Source organism: Podarcis pityusensis, assembly GCF_964106645.2.
Source record: "Podarcis pityusensis genome assembly, chromosome: 13".
NCBI lineage: Eukaryota > Metazoa > Chordata > Lepidosauria > Squamata > Lacertidae > Podarcis > Podarcis pityusensis.
In genome coordinates, this window is record NC_138038.1 from 21,958,989 (window position 1) to 21,979,957 (window position 20,969).

General features: G+C 46.6%; 2 protein-coding genes across 5 annotated transcripts in view; one reads left to right on the forward strand and one right to left on the reverse strand.

The window, feature by feature from the left end:
* SCRN2 (secernin 2) overlaps window positions 1–10,885 on the forward strand; it is a 15,829-nt gene extending 4,944 nt beyond the window's left edge. Inside the window, exons 1-8 of one of the 2 annotated variants that reach the window (XM_080979420.1) lie at window positions 541–688; window positions 1,824–2,002; window positions 3,319–3,500; window positions 5,042–5,241; window positions 5,989–6,204; window positions 8,213–8,378; window positions 9,494–9,674; window positions 10,616–10,885. In XM_080979420.1, coding sequence (XP_080835546.1) covers window positions 559–688; window positions 1,824–2,002; window positions 3,319–3,500; window positions 5,042–5,241; window positions 5,989–6,204; window positions 8,213–8,378; window positions 9,494–9,674; window positions 10,616–10,777 — 1,416 coding nt within the window. In that variant the 5' untranslated portion in view covers window positions 541–558 and the 3' untranslated portion in view covers window positions 10,778–10,885. Of the gene's footprint in view, window positions 1–540; window positions 689–1,823; window positions 2,003–3,318; window positions 3,501–5,041; window positions 5,242–5,988; window positions 6,205–8,212; window positions 8,379–9,493; window positions 9,675–10,615 lie in introns of those variants that run through there. The other variant, XM_080979421.1, reaches the window with a different exon arrangement.
* Window positions 10,886–12,036: 1,151 nt separating this feature from the next.
* On the reverse strand, window positions 12,037–20,680 carry LRRC46 (leucine rich repeat containing 46). 3 transcript variants are annotated; one of them, XM_080979482.1, is made up of 9 exons: window positions 20,348–20,680; window positions 19,307–19,464; window positions 16,539–16,617; window positions 16,311–16,419; window positions 16,005–16,051; window positions 14,860–14,969; window positions 14,074–14,194; window positions 13,424–13,578; window positions 12,037–12,496 (listed from the first exon to the last, which is right to left on the reverse strand). In XM_080979482.1, exons 2-9 carry the CDS (start codon window positions 19,317–19,319, stop codon window positions 12,114–12,116), a joined length of 1,017 nt encoding a protein of 338 aa, XP_080835608.1. In that variant the 5' UTR covers window positions 19,320–19,464; window positions 20,348–20,680; the 3' UTR covers window positions 12,037–12,113. The 3 variants fall into 3 exon arrangements, with proteins under 3 accessions (XP_080835608.1, XP_080835607.1, XP_080835609.1); XM_080979481.1 differs by lacking the exon at window positions 19,307–19,464 and having other exon boundaries at window positions 20,348–20,638; XM_080979483.1 differs by lacking the exon at window positions 19,307–19,464 and having other exon boundaries at window positions 14,074–14,143; window positions 20,348–20,607.
* Window positions 20,681–20,969: the final 289 nt, after the last annotated feature.

The window sequence follows — 20,969 nt, forward strand, 5'->3', positions numbered from 1 at the left end:
TTGCGAACCGCCCTGGGCTCTTCCAATGAGGAGTGGTAGACACATTGAACAAAAACAGCAACAATGGGGGTTCGTTGGGAGAATTTCCTGCCTCGTGAGAAGGCCTTTTTTCTTTTGTGCCCTAACCTTCTAGACTGTAATCCTGAGGGAAGAGTTGGTGTTGTTTTTATTTATCTCTGCGAGCGAAGAATTTTTTTTGGGGGGGGATATTTAAATAAAATAAAAATTATAGTAAAGCCGACTTCTTGTATTTGGACTTTCCAAACGAGCTATTTGGACTTTCCACCTCGGGGCCCCCAAACACCTTAAGTTGGGCCAGGTTTGCGTCTGCAGACACTTGAGTAACTTTTTTTTTTTTTTACTACTTCGCTTTGTCCACTCTTAAGAGAAACCTGCGTTTCACGTCCTGGGCTCGGTACGTGATCGAAGGGCGCCCTCTAGTGTCCCTCTGGGGCAACGACAGCATCACGCACCCACCCCAAGCCCCACACACGCTTTCTTAATAAATCATCCAGGCAGCTCCAAACATAAGCTGGCCCTAGCGCCGCCGGTTCTCCGATGCCGTCTTCAGCTTTGCAAAGTTTGACCCCGGTTCGCTGCAGACGGCGGACACGTCTCCTCCCTGAACGCGACAGATCCGGAAGACGCGGTGGGGGAAGGCTAGTCGGGGCTCCTGCATCGGAAGCCTGTAAGAGCCGTGGGGGATTGGGGGCTGGTGGGAGGGAGTGCACGCGCGAGAAAGGGATTTTATCAAGGGATATAATATTTTATCAAGGGCTAGAATATAACTCAGCAGGCCCTGGGCAAAGCAGAAGGGGGAACAGCTGCAAGCGTAATAGCAAATAGTAAACGGACCAGCATGGTGAATCGGCTCGATTGTAGCTGGAGAAAGAGGAGGAGGAGGAGCGAATGAGCCGTTTCAAAAAGGGATATATTGCGAAGGGCCTGCGAGAGTTAGGAAAAAGTGCAATAGTCACCGCCAAGCCCTGGCTGCTGCAGGGGTTGGGGGAGGTAGGGTGATCTTTGTAAAGTATCATTGAGCAGGGACCCCACCCCGCAAGGCCTGCTAGGATAGACGTGGGTGAGTCGGTGGGTGCATAATAATAGTAATTAATTTTATTATTTGCACCCCACCCATCTGGCTGGGTTGCCCCAGCCACTCTGGGAGGCTTCCAACATAGATAGAAGCATAATAAAACATCAAACATTAGAAACTGCACCGTGGCACATGCCCTCTTATTGTGCATGCCATGAAAAGGTTACAGGGTACAAGGTTCTCTGCCATGCATAGCACACACTGGAGAGGGAGCTGGGCTTTAAATGTTGCCAAAAAAAAAGGCTTGTGAAAAGTTTGGGCCCTGCAAAGGGGTTGGGGGAGGGAGAACATTAGGAAGCAGGGGCATCCAGGGCTTTTTTCAGCTGGAACTCGCTGGAACTGAGTTCCGGTGCATTTCAGATGGGTGCCTTGCCATTATTGGTGAGTTCCAGCACCTCTTTTTCCAGCACCTCTTTTCATACAGGTGTTTGTAGGAGTGGCATATAAGCATTTTAAGGAGCCTGCTGTCCCTGTTTGTGACGGCTATCTTTGCATACCTTGAGCTGATAAAGCTACAATCCTAACCTCACTTGTTAGGGAGTAGGTCACACTGAATTCAACAGGGTTTCGTTTTGAGTAGGCATGCTTAGCACTGCATTGCACAGTAGCTTCAAATAAAGTGGGAGAGACTTTCCCGCCAGGTCAGAAAGCAGAGAGAATCTCATACAACACTTAGCAGGAGTGGAAGCTACAATCTCCAGCTGTTGTCTTGTGGTCTTGCCTGTAGATAGAATGGCTGACCCTTGTCCCTGTGGACCCTCCTCCTGCGACTGCTTCGTCTCTCTTCCCCCGGCCTCTGCGGCCAGAGAGGTCATATTTGGCAAGAATTCTGACCGGCCGAGGGATGAAGTCCAAGAGGTAGTCTATTTCCCAGCCAGAAGCCATGCCAAGGGGGCAAAGGTCCAGGTGAGCTAAAATCCAGCAGGCAGTACGGGAGCATGGAGCTTCATTTGTGGGAGAGGGCTATGTTCTAGAAAGTAATGAGAAGTCACATCTCCAACGTATCTATTGCTGCGGTCCATCCTAAATCAGGGCACACAAACCACCCCCAATTACCGGCGTATACATTCTCCATGAACAGAACACTTTCCAAACCGTGACCAGGTTTGCAGGTAGTGCTAAGCCAAACTATGCTTTATCAAACTCTGGTTTAGCACACTGGTCCTCAAACTTTTTTCTCTGGGCCACGCTTACACAATAAGTATTTTGCTCCTGCCACACCAAAATTTCGTTGATAATTAGAAAACGAAAAGATCGCAACTAGGATTGTCATCAGTATGACCTGATGCTTTTTGTTCTCATTTTGAAAATATATCTATCCATACTCTGCAAATAAAAACAATTGCTTTATACTACACTGAAATGTTTAAATGCTTGATTGTCCTTGAATCTTCCTGCCACACTTGTCGTTATCTTCTGGCACGTCAGTGTGGCTTGCCATACTTGTTGAGAACTGCCGGTTTATCATGAACATATGGAGTCCATGGTGACTTTGCTTCTACTGCTTTGCTGTGCGCTAGCCTGTGGTTTGGCCAACATGCCGTCTGAACCTGGGCTCATGGTTTGTCTTGCTCCAGACAAACCATGAACTGCAGCCAAGGTTTGTTCTTGTTTGCATCCCATGGTCTGTGCAGGAGACAAACCATAAGCTCAGGTTTGGGCAGCGTGCTAAGCCAAAGCATGGATTAGCTCACTGCAAAACAGCAGGACCAGAGAAGGAGCAAGGCAGCCGTGATCTTCCCTCGAGTAGCCTGCACACTCGGCATTATGTGTGAATTGAGCCACTATCAGGAAAGAGGAGGCAGAATCTGTCCTTAATGCACTGCCAGCCCTGCCGTTCTGGAGTCCTGTGTTCCATTCTGGGTACTAACATTTTAAGAAAGACGTTGGGAAATTGGAGTATGTATAGAGGAGGGCAAATTATGTTCAAATTAGCACCTTGGAGCACAGCGAAGTTGTATATGTGTGCCCCCCCCCCCGCATTTAAAAGCTCTTTTCCCCAAACCTGTTCACATCAGCACAGCTTCATTAGTGTCAGATTCATTTCAGTAGGGTGCTGATGGAGAGGGGATATCTTTACCCTATGCAAAGATGCATTAGGAATGGCTTGATAAACAACACATCGAACAGGGAAGCGTATCACACTTTTTTGTGAGCAAAACAACAAAAATAATGAAAGCGCCAGCGTAGACTTTTGTTTCAATGACTGCCTTTCTTCCCAGTGCACATATATTGAAGTGGACCAAGTTGAGAAGACCCATGCGGTCATTCTCAGCCGACCAGCCTGGCTCTGGGGAGCCGAGATGGGAGCCAACGAGCACGGGGTCTGCATCGGCAATGAAGGGGTGTGGACCAAGGAGCCCGTGGCAGAGGAGGAAGCCTTGCTGGGCATGGATCTGGTCAGGTAAGAGGCGTCATGTTGGGTGGCTGTGAATCAGCAGCTTGTGCCCAAGTTGTATTCTCTGCTCCTCTGTAATCGCCTGGCCGGCTATGGCCATAGCCAGGATTTTTGTTAGGGGGCAAGCTTTCATTAGGAGGTCAGAACTTCAGATTTGTATTGATTTTTAATGATTTGAGGGGGGGCAGCTGCTCTCCTACCCCCCCGCCTTGGCTACGCCCATGCTGCTGGCCCACATGGAGGCTGAGATGCTGTCATTGCATCTGGACAAAAGATGATCTGGCCTCAGTTCTTGCATCTGTATAATGGGAATGACAGTGAACACCCTCTCAACAATTGTTCTGAGAATTGGTGAGCTAAGAAGAGTTACAGCTCTATAGGTAAAGGTAAAGGGACCCCTGACCATTAGGTCCAGTTGTGACCGACTCTGGGGTTGCGGCGCTCATCTCGCTTTATTGGCCGAGGGAGCCGGCGTACAGCTTCCGGGTCATGTGGCCAGCATGACTAAGCCACTTCTGGTGAACCACAGCAGTGCACGGAAACGCCATTTACCTTCCCACCGGAGTGGTACCTATTTATCTACTTACACTTTGAGGTGCTTTCGAACTGCTAGGTCAGCAGGAGCAGGGACCGAGCAACGGGAGCTCACCCCGTCGTGGGGATTCAAACCGCCGACCTTCTGATCGGCAAGTCCTAGGCTCTGTGGTTTAACCCACAGCGCCACCCGCCTCCCTTTTTGCAGCACTATAGTTGTTCATAATAGGAAAACAGCATCCCTGGTAGGTTTGAACACCTCCAGCGAAGGAGAGTCCACATTCCAAGGCAGTCTGTTACACGATTAAACAGCTGGAATCATCAGGAAGTTCTCCCTAATGTTTAATAAGAAAGCTTTTTCTTGTAATTTAAGCCATTGGTTCAGGGTCTGCCTTGTCGAACTGCAGAAAACGAATTGCTTCATCATCTATATGACAGCCTATCAAATATTTGAAGGTGGCTATCATGTGTGTCCCCCCTTTAATCTTTCCCCCCAGACCAAATAAGAATCGCAATAGCAAACGGTTGTAATTGGTGTCCTTTAAACCTGGGTCTCCCACAGTATTGGTGGATATTGGAAACTTTTTTATTTCTGAAGCCTTTTTAGTCCTGTTCAGTTACTACAAAATTCCCAACTGGATGAACGAAAGGGTATCAAACACTGTCTGACTTTTTAATAGCGATCAGTCATGGTTTGCAAATGATCTTACTTAAAATTCCCTGGTTCGCCTAAAAGCCTCTTTTAAAAAAAATCTATATTGAGAAAATATATTGCCTTTTAAAGAATACTGTAATAAGTTCGGTGCATCAATTAGGGCAGAGGTGGTTAATCTGAGGGCTTTGAACTGTTGCTGGACTACAACTCCCATCATCCCTGACCAGTGACTATGTTGGCTGGGGCTCATGGGAAGCGGAGTCAACAACAACTAGAGAGCCACTGGTCATCCATCCCTGAGTAAATTAGTTCACAGCCAGGTTTGCAGAGGCAGTAATGGCTAAATAATGTATTTCAGGCTCGGTTTGGAGCGAGGCAGCAGTGCCCAGGAAGCAGTCCAGGTTATAACATCCCTCCTGGAACGTTACGGCCAAGGGGGCAGTTGCAAGGAGGAGCCGACCCCCTTCATTTACCACAACACCTTCCTCCTTGCGGATCGCACTGAAGCCTGGGTTGTAGAAACAGCCGGGCGGTTTTGGGCGGCTCAAAGGATTCGAGGTGAGTGCATTGCAGAAAGAGATGATAGGACACCTTGGATCTTAACAGATACACAGAAATATCTGGCGTTGCTCTTTTGCGAACGGTCTGGGCTTTTGTTTGTTTGCTTTGCCGAGATTCCTGGTTCAGATTCTGCGCTGAGAAAAGTTCAGTTTGGAACCCTGCATGTGGTTAGAAGGGGCGTCTCCACCCCCATCGTTCAGCCCGGACACGGAGGTCCAGCTCTGAGGGCCTTCTGGCGGTTCCCTCACTGCAAGAAAAGTGAAGTTACAGGGAACCAGATAGAGGGCCTTCTCAGTAGTGGCACCCGCTCTGTGGAACGCCCTCCCATCCGACGTCAAGGAAATAAACAACTATCTGACTTTTAGAAGACACCTGAAGGCAGTCCTGTTCAGGGAAGTTTTTAATGTTTGATGTTTTATTGTGTTTTTACTATTCTGTTGGGAGCTGCCCAGAGTGGCTGGGGAAACCCAGCCAGATGGGCGGGGTTTAAACAATATATTATTATTATTATTATTATTATTATTATTATTATTATTATTACTGTTATTTATTATTTATTTATTAGAACGTTAGACTAGGACCTCGGATCTCCTTCGAGGAAAAAGGAAGTATATAAATGTAATAAATAAATAAAACCTTGGGCTGTTGAGATGTATTCTGGAACTGTATTCCAGATCAGCTAAGCCCTTTTCAAACTTCCCGCTGGTTGAGTAGGATCACCTTGTCTCTCCTCCCACCCTGCAGAAGGGGCCCGGAACATTTCCAACCAGCTGAGCATTGGTACCGACATTACCTCTGAGCATGCGGGCCTCAGGCAACATGCCCGGGAGCAGGGATGGTGGAGTGGCCAAGGGGCGTTCAGCTTCCTGGAGGTGTTTTCTCTCACCCACCAGCCTGTGCGCATGGAGGCGGCCAAAGCTCGCTATTGTGCTGGCCAGCAGCTGCTGCACCAACATTCAGGTGTGTATCCAAAATACGTAGAGGTGTAGGGTTTTGGAAGCTTGTTTTTTGTTTTGTTTTGAAATGATTTTTATTTGATTTTACAAATGCAAAGTTATATAAAAGAATCCAAATACAGTGGTACCTCGGGTTACAGACACTTCAGGTTTCGGACTCCGCTAACCCAGAAATAGTACCTTGGGTTAAGAACTTTGCTTCAGGATGAGAACAGAAATCGTGCTCCGGTGGCACGAGCAGTGGGAGGCCCCATTAGCTAAAGTGGTGCTTCAGGTTAAGAACAGTTTCAGGTTACAAACGGACCTCCGGAACTAATTAAGTTATTAACCCAAGGTACCACTGTATATATCCATATACAGAGATTCCTCCCAATCTCAGAACTCCCATCCCCTCCACAGGGTCCCATTTTAAACATTTAATACTACATACTCTTCAATACTCCAACTTTTATATCTGGTGTCCCCAACCTGCGGCCCTCCAGATGTTTTGGCCTACAACTCCCATGGTCCCTAGCTAACAGGACCAGTGGTCAGGGATGATGGGAATTGTAGTCCAAAACGTCTGGAGGGCCAAAGGTCGGGGATGCCTGTTTTATATCAATCCATATTATCCATGGTAATTGTTACGCTACAAGTGAAATTGAAATCCTGCTAATGTTTCCATCTGCTTACAGTGGTCTCCTAAATAACTTAATTTTTTCCTGTTCTTTTATAAAGTTTTTGTCCTCTTGGTTTCTGGGTTTTCCAGTCAGTTTTGCCATCTCGGCGTAGTCCATCAGCTTGGTTTGCCACTCCTCTCTGGTAGGGACTTTGTCTTCTTTCCAACTCTGGGCCAATAACATCTGAGCAGTTGTTGTTCCATACATGAAGAGTCTTTTCTGCTCCTTTGGTATATCGGTACCTGTAATTTCTAATAGAACAGCTTCTGGTTTCTTAACAAAGGTTATTTTAAGCATTTTTTTTTCATTTCATTATATCTCATCTTCAAGAAAGCTTTTATCATTATTGGCTTTGTTTTGTGGAGGGAAGCGAGTTGCAAAGGCGTCCTTTAGAGCCACTTAATGTTGGTTCAGATAGTCAGAAGCGCAGCCCAGCTGGTCATGTGACCCCACTGGGGTGGCAGCTGGAAATGCCAACATCCTCCTGGTTGCCTAGCAAGCGTCACTCAAGGGGGACCCAGAGAATTTAGCATTCAGTTTGCAGCCCCATAAGGTAATGTAACTGATCTATTTAAAGATGTGGTTTTAGATGTAGGCCGGAAGATCTATGCGGTAGTACAGTCGTACCTTCGTTTACGTAAACCTCTGGTTACGTAAACTTCGGGGTGGGTGCGCGGCAAACCCAGAAGTATTTTACCGGGTTTCACTGCGCATGCATATGCAAAAGCAGTCTGTGCATATGCAGAAGCGGTCCTTAGGTTGCGGAAACCTCTGGCTCTGACTGGACCTCTGGAACAGATCCTGTCTGCAACCGGAGGTACCACTGTAATGGATAGATGCTGGCATGGGATTGCGAGATTTGTTACCTTGAGACTCCTGGCTCTTGCATTTGGTGCGGTGGTTAGGCGTTGCATTTAGGTGTAGGGGGACACACCAATCAGCTGGTGCAGAGAGAGGGCTTATGAGCACATGCAGAATGCTTCCCTTTGCCCTTAACACTCAGGAACCTCACCTAGTCCTTCTGCATGTCAGTTTGGGTGGGGCAGAAATTAGTCAAGAGGAAGTGACTCTTACATAAGTAATAAGGCCTGGCCCAGGACATTTTGGCGCCCGATTCAGAAAGTCCAAATGGGTGACCATTTTCCAACAGGGCTCGTGCAGGAGACTTCCCTAGTGGATTGTGCCCAGTTGGTCCGCCTGCCTCCCACTTTGCCACGCTTGACGGTTCCCCAAATCTGTCCCTTTGCCTTGGCTCCATAGTAGAGCAAGCCTCCATCGGGTATTTGTGAATTCTGACACCCTCTTCTTCTGGTATCGAAACAGTTTCCCATCTCCCTCTTTACTGATGTGTAGGGCAGATCACCGCAGAGACCATTATGACCATCTTGAGTGACAAGGCCAGCGGGATCTGCGTCGATTCGGAAGGTTTCTGCACCACGGGAAGCATGGTTTCCGTCCTGCCGCAGGATCCCCACCTGCCTTGCATCCACTTCTTCACGGCCACGCCAGACCCTTCCAGGTAAGCCAAAAACGCCTGCTTCATTAAAATTGGTGAGTGCACCTGCCAAGTTGAGAGGAGCCCTGCTGGCCAGCCAGAACAGCTATTGGAAGTGCATTTGTTATTTCAGGTGAGTTCCTTATTCCCCAGTAATTTATTGGAATGGGAAAGAGTTTTATGTGAACAAAATAAATGCGCCTTTTACAGTTACTGAAGACCAGTCTCCAGCCAATACATAATCTATGGAACGGGATAAGTATGACATAATCTGAAATTATCTTTCTTGTAAAACGTTGTTTTCTCCCACCAGCCTTGAGATACTTATAATGATATGGTTGTGTGAAAGTTCATCCTGTCAGTATTTTATGCTTCATTTAATAAGTTCCCTTTTCTGCAAGACTCCGAAATATGCTTTTTCCCCAGAAAGCTGTTTTTTTTGCCCCCTAACAAAGGTATAGGACAGGTGATACTGAAATTAAACAATGAATAAAAGGAGTACAGTTGTACCTCGGCTTCTGAACGCCTTGGGAGCTGAGCATTGTGGCTCCCAAACGATCGAAAACCAGAAGTGTTTTCCAGTTTTCGAACATTCTTTCGGAAGCTGAGCATCCAGTATGGCTTCCGATTGGCTGCAGGAGCTTCCTTCAGCCATTCAGAGGCCGCGCTTTGGAAGCCGAACGTTTCAGAAGTCGAACAGACTTCCGGAACGGATTCTGTTCGACTTCCGAGGTACGACTGTATTAAAAAATCTTTACATCTCAAATTAAGTAAAATGGCAGTAAATCAACGCGGACTATTCTCGGGACATGAGTGCGATAGCCCTCTCCATCAGGTGCTCCCCAGCAACTGTGAATCAGCAACCATGCTGCCTCTAAAACTTGGAGGTTTTGCAGGATGCATGCAGCCTAATCCTGCATGACGTTGTCTAACCATATTTTAAAATTTGTCCAATTTGGTGGTCACCACTTTGAGCTTCGGAAAAGCAGCACATTGCATTTTTGTTTTGTTTTGTTTTGTTTTTTTAATATATAAATCATGTTGTCATGTTCATATGATCTCTCTGTGTTTTAGGGGAACCGTTTGATTAAGAGTGTCGGGTACCTTGTCCAAATCCTCTCCTCTCTCCTGCTCGGCAGGTCGATCTTCAAACCCTTTATCTTCGTTCCCAACGTCACTTTCTTTCACCAAGTGCAATCGCCGACCTTTGGCGACAAAGACCCCGTCAGGCAGACGCCCAGGTTTCAGAGACGGGTGGACCGACGGCACAATCTCTACAGGGAACACCAGTTAGTCCTGGACAACATGGACCGCAATGAGGTGAAGCCCTGAAGAACCACTTGCAGTTACTGTAGATCAGGGCTGGGGGACTTATACCGCCTCCGGATGCTGTCGGACTACAACTCCACTAATCTCTGGCCCCTTCCCCCATATTCTCATTCTGAACTCTTTCCTCTAGCCCAGCTCCTTGTCACCTGATATTTCCCAAACTGACTTGGTTCCACTTTCCATGTTCTCTGAACTCTGCTCGTTGGCTGCTTTATTTCTAGCTCTCTCTTTCCGTCCTCCTTTCTGTCTCCAATCACTTCCTATCTCATTGTTTTTATTAAAGATTTTTGGGTTACAAAAGTACATAAGTCGTACCTTGGATCCCGAACGCCTTGGTACTCGGACGTTTTGGCTCCCGAATGCCACAAACCCGGAAGTGACTGTTCCGGTTTGCGAACATTCTCTGGAACCTGAATGTCTGACGGGGCTTCCCTGGCTTCCGATTGGCTGCAGGAGCTTCCTGCAGGCCAATCGGAAGCCGCGCTTTGGATTCCGAACGTTTTGGAAGTCGAATGGACTTCCGGAACGGATTCCGTTCGACTTCCAAGGTACGACTGTACATCATCTCTGTTTTCAGATCATAAAGTCCTTTCTCCAGAATGCCTCTAATCACTTTCCACCTGCTGTTCTCCATTTCTTGCTCTTCTTTGTCTTCCCTCCTCTTTACCACCCAGCCAGGGTTTAAACAGCCCTGACTCGGGATGTGGTCCCACCCAGTTGTAGCCCCAATTCATTACCCCAGCTTTTCATGAAACCTTGTGGGTGAGCGAATTGGCTTCCAAGTCCGCCTTCCCACCCCCTGGATGACATCAACCATGGGTATTGAGGGGTGGCATCTGCCATGCCAGGGATGGGTGACAAATGAGTTATGGCAACACCCTAAGGTCCCCATAATTAATGCCCCGTTCTTCTCTCCTCCCCCCCCCCCCCAGCATGAGCGCCAGAGACTCCAAGAGATTATGCGGAAATTTCAGCGGCAAGCCCTGGAGGCCATGAAGAACCTGCTGGCGGGCTCCTTCACTCTGAAACCCCAGGAGCTGGCTGACCTCTTCTATGACTGTGTGGTCACAGAAATCAAGTTATATAAACAGTAAGATCCCTATCAGGGCAGAGAGATTGAGGCTTGTTCCCGAGACCACTGAGAGTTCCATGTGTGAAACAAAACCCAACTTGAATGATATGATATGATAATGCTGCACCTTCTTTCAAAAACGAAACCTTAAAATTGTGGAGTTGGCATAGGCAGCCTTCAGAATTCATTGCTGCTGCAAGAGTGAAGACCACGGGCATGGTTGTGGCTTTGAAAAGTTCGTGAAGGCTGGTGGTTCTGAAAGGTGGAGCAGCCTCTGCGTCTTAAGAGCTACAGACAAACAAGGGAAGGGGTAGCACTTTAGTGCACTTCAGAAACCTCCAACTGGCTACTGTCAGAAGCAATGAAGTAGAGTAAGATAAGACATTTGGAATTGTTTGGCCTGAGCTGTTGGGGACACATTAGGTAGATCTCAGTCTGCAAGATAGATGGGTCTCCATTTTAGTTTTGTCACTGCATTTTTAGTTTGGAGGGACCGAGAAAAATAATCTGGGAGAAGGGCTGTTTTTTTTCCTTCTAAAAACAGAGAAACCGTCCTCCGAATTTTAACATCTGTCTGAGATATCCCAAACATTTTTTCTTAAAACGACCCGCGATTCCAGCAAATGCTGCCATTGTATTATTGTAGACATAGCACTACAGAATAACCTGTGAGATGTATATTCTCTTCTATTACGGATGCTGCAATCCTGATTTTTTTATTTTTATTTTTTGAGCTCTGTATCCTCAGCCTTACCACTGTTCTCAGTTGCTGAGATGATTTGGGATGGAGCTGCCTTCTAAACAAATAACCCATCCCAAGCATTTCAGAGGTTTGATGGTGCAATTCTATGATTAATCTGAACCTGCATATAGCACAAATACACTGGGGAGATGACGCAAATTGCCTTTAAAAGGCATATGCAAGGTTTCAGACCTGCATCGTTATTTTGTTTCCTCGCCAAGTTTTGGGCAGCTCCAAACTCCTAACAAGGAATTCTGAGCGGCCTCATAACTCTATACTTCCCAGGAATAGTTTTCACAGGTAAGCCGGTTTTCATCAAGCAGGTCAGAATTTCAACAGGCACAAAAAAGCCTTCCTGCATGTCCTTAGGAAGGAGCAAGCCCCATTGGCCTGAGTAAACCTGCAACTGGCCTCGCCGATTGCAGCCTTCACTTAGAGGAAGTACTGCCTACAGGTTTCAGCAGAGGGCCTTTGTCAGTTTTCTGCCTCCTTGTCATGCCCCTCCACACTTAAAAGATGGATAACAACCCATCTGCTGATTAGATTCAAGGAAGTATTGTATTTGTTTGACAGAAAAAAGCAAAAATTAAAAACGAAAAGCAAAAGGATGCACTAATCATTTCTTTACACCTTTGCTTGTGGTTTTCATTACACCAGACCCCTCTCCCTTTGAAGCTTTCAGCTGTGTTGGACTTGAGCCGCCAGCCTTCCCCTTTGGGGCTCTTGGCCCCTTTTTGGGTGTTGGGTTTGCCGTTTTTGAAAGGTTGGAAGGAGGGTGGTGGGGATATTCACTTTGGAGCACGCTCCCCTCTGGGGCTGCGGATATTATTTCCGGTACACCGAATGGCCAGGGCGGCCTTTCACTTGTGTTGAACACCAGCTCTCTCAGATTCTGCATCTGCCTCAGCTCCTCCAAACGGTCTTCATATTCCCTCGCTTCCTCCTCCCTCCGCTGGGCTGAGTGGGCGCCTAACTCCTCACGGAGGTCAGCAAAGAAGTCTGCCAAATGAAGAGGATATAAGTAAAAAAGCAGGCCCGCTGTGTCTGGCACTAGAGAAACGCCTCCCCGCCAATTCCTTTTCCTACTGTCCATTCTCAGCAAATGTGCAACGAGAATCTATGACTTCCCAGGGGGTTTTAATTTTTTTAAGGGCAACAGTGTGTGCACTCTTGGCCAAAATAATATGAATTATTTGCAATTACATGGAGTCTGCATCATCCGGAAGACACTTGCTCGAGAGGCGTGGGAAGCTCTGCGTCAGCAGCTGCTGCCTCTAGAATGGGCACAGAGTGTTCCTTTATGTGGAGATGACTAGTGGAACCCCACAAGTTTTTGACTAGTGTGCGTCACTGGAACGACTGCCCTTTTGGCCTCGGAACCAGATCAGGCAGGAAGTTGGAGTGTCACTCAAATTTCCTGCACTTAATTATCCCAGGGATATGAGGCAGCTGCTCTGCTGAAGCTATGGAGTGCTTGGTCAGGTCAGTCTATAAATGGGAAGACCCTCTGGGAATGCTACATATAGTTCCATAACAGAGAGAAGTGACATTCAGTGGTACCTCGGGTTAAGTACTTAATTCGTTCTGGAGGTCTGTTCTTAACCTGAAACTGTTCTTAACCTGAAGCACCACTTTAGCTAATGGGGCCTCCTGCTGCTGCTGCTGCTGCTGCACGATTTCTGTTCTCATCCTGAAGCAACGTTCTTAACCTGAAGCACTATTTCTGGGTTAGCGGAGTCTGTAACCTGAAGCGTATGTAACCCGAGGTACCACTGTAGTTATCTGCAAGTTATTTCCAACTAAGAAAAGGCCCGTTCTTCTGTTGCTACCCTCCAGACCTCGCGTGGAAGAGGCACCACGCAAAGCAGGTCCTTGGTCCCTGATGTTCCTAACACCTAAAACCTGGCCTGGAAACTTTGGGGGTACCTTTTTCTACGCTCAGAGGTATAGCGAGATCAGACCAATCCTCGTCGCTGTCTTCTGAACTGTCCGTCTCCTCTTCTTCAGTTTGGACGGTGTCTTTCCAAACACCCTGCGTATCCAGTTCTTTCAGATGGGGCAGAGCTGCCAACACGCGCTCCCTTGGGATGGCAGAAGGAAGCAAGAGTTCTCAAGCTGGGCATCAAACAAAACATCTTCAAAGCCCATGGCAGCCCCCTAGTGAGGTGGGAACAGTTGCTAAAGGAGAGGCAAACTTCCTAGATGCACCCATTTCTTTGGCACTTGAATGAAGAATCAGACACAGAGGCCTCCCCGCCCCCCCCCCAATAGCTGCTAGAAGCCATGCTGTTGTTGCTTCAAAAGCCCTGCCACCACTTCCCACATCTCCCATCTATTCTGATCCTTCCCTTGAGTTTTTCCTATGGTACTGTGCATAGAAACCTCCCTTCCTGCAGGATGCCCAGGCAACAGGCAGGCAGGTCCCAGAGATGGGGCAGGTATGCCAACACAGGGAACCGGATGGGAGCGTTGCACTCTTCATCCCTCACCTGTAGGTTCTACATGGGCATGATGCACATGCCTAAAGCTATTGGGTGGGATATTATGCAGAAGCGTGGATCGATTCTTGGCGTTACCTGTAGTTGTTCTGCTTAGTGCATTCGTTTCCTGTCAGGTCAAGGATCACAAGGCTCCGGGGCAGCTCATCTGTGCAGAAAGTTAGGCAGAATCGGGGAAGCTGATGGGAATAAATGCAAACTGGATACAGGATTATTCAAGTTTAGCACATGAAGCAAAAAATGGGGGATGAGCTCCTTTTTTTACATGGGGCAGCTGCCTTTCTGGTACAGTCAAACCTTGGTTCTCGAATGGCTTAGTTGATGAACAAATCAGCTCCTGACCACCAAAATCCCAGAAGTAAGTATGTTTTGAACATTTTTTCGGAAGCCAAACATCCAATGTGGCTTCCACTTGAGTTCAGGAAGCACCTGCAGCCAATTGGAAGCCGTGCCTTGATTTCTGAACGTTCTGAGAGTCGAGTGGACTTCTCAAATGGATTAAGTTTGAGAACCAAAGTACCACTGTACTAGCTTCTGAGGCCAAAATAAGGGTGGCAAACAGATCTGATTTGTCAACCCAGTGGGAAATTCACCTGCACAAGAGAAATTGAGTTGGCGGGTACTGGATTTCAAGAGGGGTTTTGTTTTGTTTTGTTTTGTTTTGTTACTTATGCACAGAGTACTCCTAGCCCAGTGTTTTATTAGTCAAATTGGCTGGATAAGCAGCTGGCCAGTTTGATTTAGTCTTAATACCCACCAGAGTAGGCGGATGGGTGAGTTGTTTTCCACAATGGATCCCAGGGGACTTGATAGTCCACAAGAGAGTATTGCAGGTGGTGAAGCTGAGTGTAGGAAAAGCTGTACCTGTGTCCAGTGTTTCAATGCGGTTCTGTGAGAGATCCAGAAACTGCAGCTTTGGGAGAGTATGGAGGTTCTCCACTTGGCTAATGCGGTTCCCGGCTAGTGTCAGAAAACTGCAGTTGCGTGAGAACACAATAGGAGGAGGTGGTGAGATCCAGGAGACCAAAGATAACTCTGCCTTCTAGAGAAGGGGAACTGCACACTGAAGTCGTGATTTACTTCTCACTGGGCAGCAGGAAAGAGTTGTGATGCAACTCTCAGAGCCAGATGCAGCCAGCCTCTTTTCCCTTCACTATCCTTTATCCCCTGCATTGGTTTAAAATTAGCAATGCACTTCTGCTCCTCACAATTAAAACTCCCTGTACCTTTGCTCCTGATGATGGAAGCATAAAAATATCCCCTCCACAATGAAAACCAGCACACCAGAGAGAAGGCCTTTAGCCTATATTCTCTACATGGTGGGAATAATACCTCTTACCTCTCTGGGCAGGTCCACGCCATACATTTAAAGAACATTTAATGCACATTTTGGAGAAGCCAAGTGTTTTAAATGTGCATTGAATGTTATTTAAATAGGAAGGGGAACTGTACTTCCCATGATCCTTTGGTGGAAGTCATGTGCTTTAAATGAGATTTGGGTGTACTTTACATGTATGGTGTGGATCCTCTAACTCATCTTTGGTTGGCTGCCTTGTCCCCTCCGACTCTGCTCCTGGTTGTCTTCTGCCATGATCCTCCTATGCATCACAGCCTTCCCTGCTCTGTTCATCGAACTACTTCCTATTCCTCCTTCAGGACTCACTACTTGAACAAAATATTGACTCCCCAGTTGGCTTGATTTAGAAGCAGTTGAAATTCTCTAACTTCCACACAAAATGTCCTTTTAGAGGTAGGGAGGGAGGTAGGTTGGTAGGTAGATAGATACTGTAGATACAGACATACCTTGGAAGTTGAACGGAATCCGTTCCAGAAGTCTGTTCGACTTCCAAAATGTTTGACTTCCAAGGCACAACTTCTGATTGGCTGCAGTAGCTTCCTGAAGCCAATCGGAAGCCATGGAAGCTGCGCCAGATGTTCAGCTTCTGAAAATCATTCAAAAACCGGAACAATCACTGTATAATGTTGGGGAAACAAGTAATATCACTTACGTCAAGTTTGGAAAGCAGCTCAAGTTCTCAATTTTCTCTATTTGGTTCTAAAATGAAATTAACATTAATCAGCTTCAGAGCCTCTGAATAATGGAGCCCACACACAAACACTTTTTTTCTGCCTGTGTTCCTGGTTCAATACTCCTTCAACACACAACCAAAGTTTTTCACAAAGTCCTTGAACTTGGGCCGATACCTTTCTCCTGGGATGCTTCTACACTAACTGACCAGGCTTTGACAGAGCCCCATCTTTTCAAGAGAATGTTGTTGTATCATGGCATTTAATGGTGTGGTGACATATTTTACCTGTTGCAGGTAGAGGCTGTGGACCTGCTCTAATCCTTGCAGATTTGCGATGCAGCTAATTCTCTCTCTGTCTAGCCGGAGGGTATGAAGAGAAGTCAAGGCTTGGGATCTAAAAGGAAGAGAAGTTTATCAGAAATCAGCCCCACAGCTCCTCTCCTTCCAGCCCTGAATATTATTACCATCAGAATGAAAGCTTAATGCCAGCTTAAACATCCATAAGATACTCACATACTCTCTGGGGACTCTTTTTCCACTGGAATGTTCAGGTTCCTCTGAGCAATGAGGGATTTCGTCATACTCACTCCTCCTATGGGGAGACAACTTCTGTGAGTTATCTGAAAGCAAAACCACTGGAATTCCCTTTAGATTGCAAAGCCAGGTGATGTTTAGCTAACAATTCACTTGAAGTGGCATATTAGACCAAGGGTAGTAATAAAAAAATAAGCATGTCTTCTAAAGGCTCAAATCGCCTCCTATTCATTGACTTCATGATGCTCTAGGGTTGCCTTATTTTGAAGAGCAAAAAAGAGGACGCATCTGCCGACTTCTACATTTAACTGTGGCTCGCTATGACGACTCTACCCATGAAAAAGAGGACGTGTCCTGGAAAACAAGGACACATGGCAATGCTATGCAGGGATGACCAGAACATAATTTGTAGTTCAGTGTTGGGACTAGTCATAGAATCATAGAATCATAGAGTTGGAAGAGACCACAAGGGCCATCGAGTCCAACCCCCTGCCAAGCAGGAAACACCATCAGAGCACTCCTGACATATGGTTGTCAAGCCTCTGCTTAAAGACCTCCAAAGAAGGAGACTCCACCACACTCCTTGGCAGCAAATTCCACTGTCGAACAGCTCTTACTGTCAGGAAGTTCTTCCTAATGTTTAGGTGGAATCTTTTTTCTTGTAGTTTGGATCCATTGCTCCGTGTCCGCTTCTCTGGAGCAGCAGAAAACAACCTTTCTCCCTCCTCTATGTGACATCCTTTTATATATTTGAACATGGCTATCATATCACCCCTTAACCTCCTCTTCTCCAGGCTAAACATGCCCAGCTCCCTTAGCCATTCCTCATAAGGCATCGTTTCCAGGCCTTTGACCATTTTGGTTGCCCTCCTCTGGACACGTTCCAGTTTGTCAGTGTCCTTCTTGAACTGTGGTGCCCAGAACTGGACACAGTACTCCAGGTGAGGTCTGACCAGAGCAGAATACAGTGGCACTATTACTTCCCTTGATCTAGATGCTATACTCCTATTGAAGAGGCCCAGAATTGCATTGGCTTTTTTAGCTGCCACGTCACACTGTTGGCTCATGTCAAGTTTGTGGTCAACCAAGACTCCTAGATCCTTTTCACATGTACTGCTCTCAAGCCAGGTGTCCCCCATCTTGTATTTGTGCCTCTCATTTTTTTTGCCCAAGTGCAATACTTTACATTTCTCCCTGTTAAAATTCATCTTGTTTGTTTTGGCCCAGTTCTCTAATCTGTCAAGGTCGTTTTGAAGTGTGATCCTGTCCTCTGGGGTGTTAGCCACCCCTCCCAGTTTGGTGTCATCTGCAAATTTGATCAGGATGCCCTTGAGTCCATCATCCAAGTCGTTGATAAAGATGTTGAATAAGACCGGGCCCAAGACAGAACCCTGTGGCACCCCACTAGTCACTCTTCTCCAGGATGAAGAGGAACCATTGATGAGCACCCTTTGGGTTCAGTCAGTCAGCCAGTTACAAATCCACTGAGTGGTAGCATAGTCAAGACCGCATTTTACCAGCTTCTTTACAAGAATATCATGGGGCACCTTGTCAAATGCCTTGCTGAAATCAAGGTAGGCTACATCCACTGCGTTCCCTTCATCTACCAGGCTTGTAATTCTGTCAAAAAACGAGATCAGGTTAGTCTGACATGACTTATTTTTCAGAAATCCATGCTGACTATTGGTGATCACAGCATTCCTTTCTAGGTGCTCACAGACTGTTTGCTTAATGATCTGCTCCAGTCCTTTTTTAGTGGATCACCTGGCACCTGCTGGTTGCTGGGATTCTGCTAAGGAAGCTTACGTGGACTTTGATGTCATCCATCAAGGCTCTGACTACATTCATATGGTTTTAAGGAAGAGACTGAGTGCATATTTGTATATTTAGACACTTAACATTGATTAGTTATGCCTGCATATTCTCATTAAAAAAAGAACCAGAAAAACTGACATCAGCCCTCCGTTGGTTGGCAAGACTGAACAACCATCTTCCTTTCTCCTCTGAACAGAGGAACATTGCAAGACCTGTTCTCTGAGCAAATGCAGCAGTGGTTGGTGTAGGTTGACATGTCTCCACCATTTTGTAGTCCTGTCTCAGCCATTTTGTGCTATCTGATGCTCCCATGGCAGCCATATTGTGACTGGCGCCCATGACACTTTCTTAAAATTCCACAGCTGCTGCCCATCATGAACCATGATTTGCAAGATCAGCAGCAACAGCAGCAGATACGTTCTATGCCTGAGATATTCTTAGTCTCTTGTTAATTATGCCATTTTAAATGTGCATTTTATATTTTACTTTCTTTAGTAATGTTTTCTTTTGAAATGTTATTATTAATTTTGTTTGTTAACTTTGCTGTGTTAAATGTGCATTTTGCACTTGATCTCCTTTGTAATGTTTTCTTTGGAAATCTTCAAAACAACATTTTTGTTTCCCATTAATTGCATTGCTTCAAATGTATGCTTTATATTTGACTTTCTTCTGTACTGTGGATTGTTTTATTTGACATTTTAATGTAGGTTGTAAACCGCTTTGAGGTTTTTTTCCTTAAAAATATAAAGTGGGATAGAAATTAATAATAATAATAGCCCTATAATACAATGCACAGTCAATCAAAAGGATTTTAATTTTCAAGTTCAGCTAATTTTGGGCATTAGCTCTTACATGCAAACTTGTTTAATATTTATAATGGAAAGCAAATAAGATCTAACAAATTATTAAGAGCAATTGGCACAGGAGAGTACCTGGAGTGCCCATAATGATGATAAAGGAAGTTTTCCACCTGCTGAATTTCTCCTCCTCCCCAAAAGCCAGTCCTACACAGATATAGTTGTGGGTATCTATATAGAATTCATCATGTGAAAGGCTGGACTGGATGAATCCCAAGCCGGAATGAAGATTGCTGGAAGAAATATCAACAACCTCAGATATGCAGATGACACAACTTTGATGGTAGAAAGTAAGGAGGAATTAAAAAACCTCTTAATGAGGGTGAAAGAGGAGAGAGCAAAATATGGTCTGAAGCTCAACATCAAAAAAACCAAGATCATGGCCACTGGTCCCATCACTTCCTGGCAAATAGAAGGGGAAGAAATGGAGGCAGTGAGAGATTTTACTTTCTTGGGCTCCATGATCACTGCAGATGGTGACAGCAGTCACGAAATTAAAATACGTCTGCTTCTTCAGAGAAAAGCGATGACAAACCCAGACAACATCTTAAAAAGCAGAGACATCACCTTGCCGACAAAGGTCTGTATAGTTAAAGCCATGGTTTTCCCAGTAGTGATGTATGGAAGTGAGAGATGGACAATAAAGAAGGCTGATCGCCGAAGAATTGATGCTTTTGAATTATGGTGCTGGAGGGGACTCTTGAGAGTCCCATGGACTGCAAGAAGATCAAACCTATCCATTCTTAAGGAAATCAGCCCTGAGTGCTCACTGGAAGGACAGATCGTGAAGCTGAGGCTCCAATACTTTGGCCACCTCATGAGAAGAGAAGACTCCCTGGAAAAGACCCTGATGTTGGGGAAGATGGAGGGCACAAGGCAAAGGGGACGACAGAGGACGAGATGGTTGGACAGTGTTCTCGAAGCTGCCAACATGAGTTTGACCAAACTGCGGGAGGCAGTGGAAGACAGGAGGGCCTGGCGTGCTCTGGTCCATGGGGTCACGAAGAGTCGGACACGGCTTAATGACTAAACAACAACAAAATGTACCTGTACATATAACACACAGAGAACCAGCCCCACTTAGGGGTTAAGACACCTTCAGACACGATTACTCACCTCCTGACATCATTGATGGAAAGGGTCACCAGCCGGGATACCTTGCCCACACCACTCCCAGCAGTGCAACAGGCCTATCTATGCTGAGTGTGAGGCACCCTGGGAATTTGTGGTGCTGTGAGGCGGGGAGGAAGGGAACCTGAAGCAGCTACAGTTTGGAAATCTCCATAGCAACCGTTCGGAACTAGTGTCAAGGTCGTCCTGGCAACAAGCCCTGGGAGCGGGGAGGGGAGAAACGGCCTTAGCAGCAGCAGCAGCTTGGAGGTTGCCTAGCAACGGGTGGGAAGTCGCGGGATCTCCTTAGCAACAGGCAGAGAGGGTGATGTGGGATTCCCCGTAGGAAGGCGTGGAAGGCTTCCCTTGAAAGTGGCCGTGCGGCAACTGCGGGAGGGGAGAGAGAAGGGTGATTTGTGGGGGTGGGGCAGTGCCCTTTCGGGCAAGAGCTTGCAGCAGGATTCAGCCTAGCAAGGAGAGTGCATGCATTGGGGTATGTTTCTCCTGAGGGAGGTTAGGCGGCTTGCGGGGCATCCTTTGCAAAGCCTCAAAGGCTTGAGAAAGGGGTCTTCCGAGTTGCACCTTGAGGAGAGGGGGAGCCCCAGTCCGAAGGAGGCCTTAAGCACAC

Excerpts from the sequence above, each read along its gene's own strand:
- LRRC46 (XM_080979482.1), bottom strand. Across the intron at positions 16,052-16,310 it reads ACAGCCTCTACCTGCAACAG|AACCAAATAGAGAAAATTGA; the intron begins GTAAAATATGTC and ends ATTTCATTTTAG. Across the intron at positions 14,970-16,004 it reads AGCTGCTTTCCAAACTTGAC|TTTTCTGACACTAGCCGGGA; the intron begins GTAAGTGATATT and ends ACGCAACTGCAG.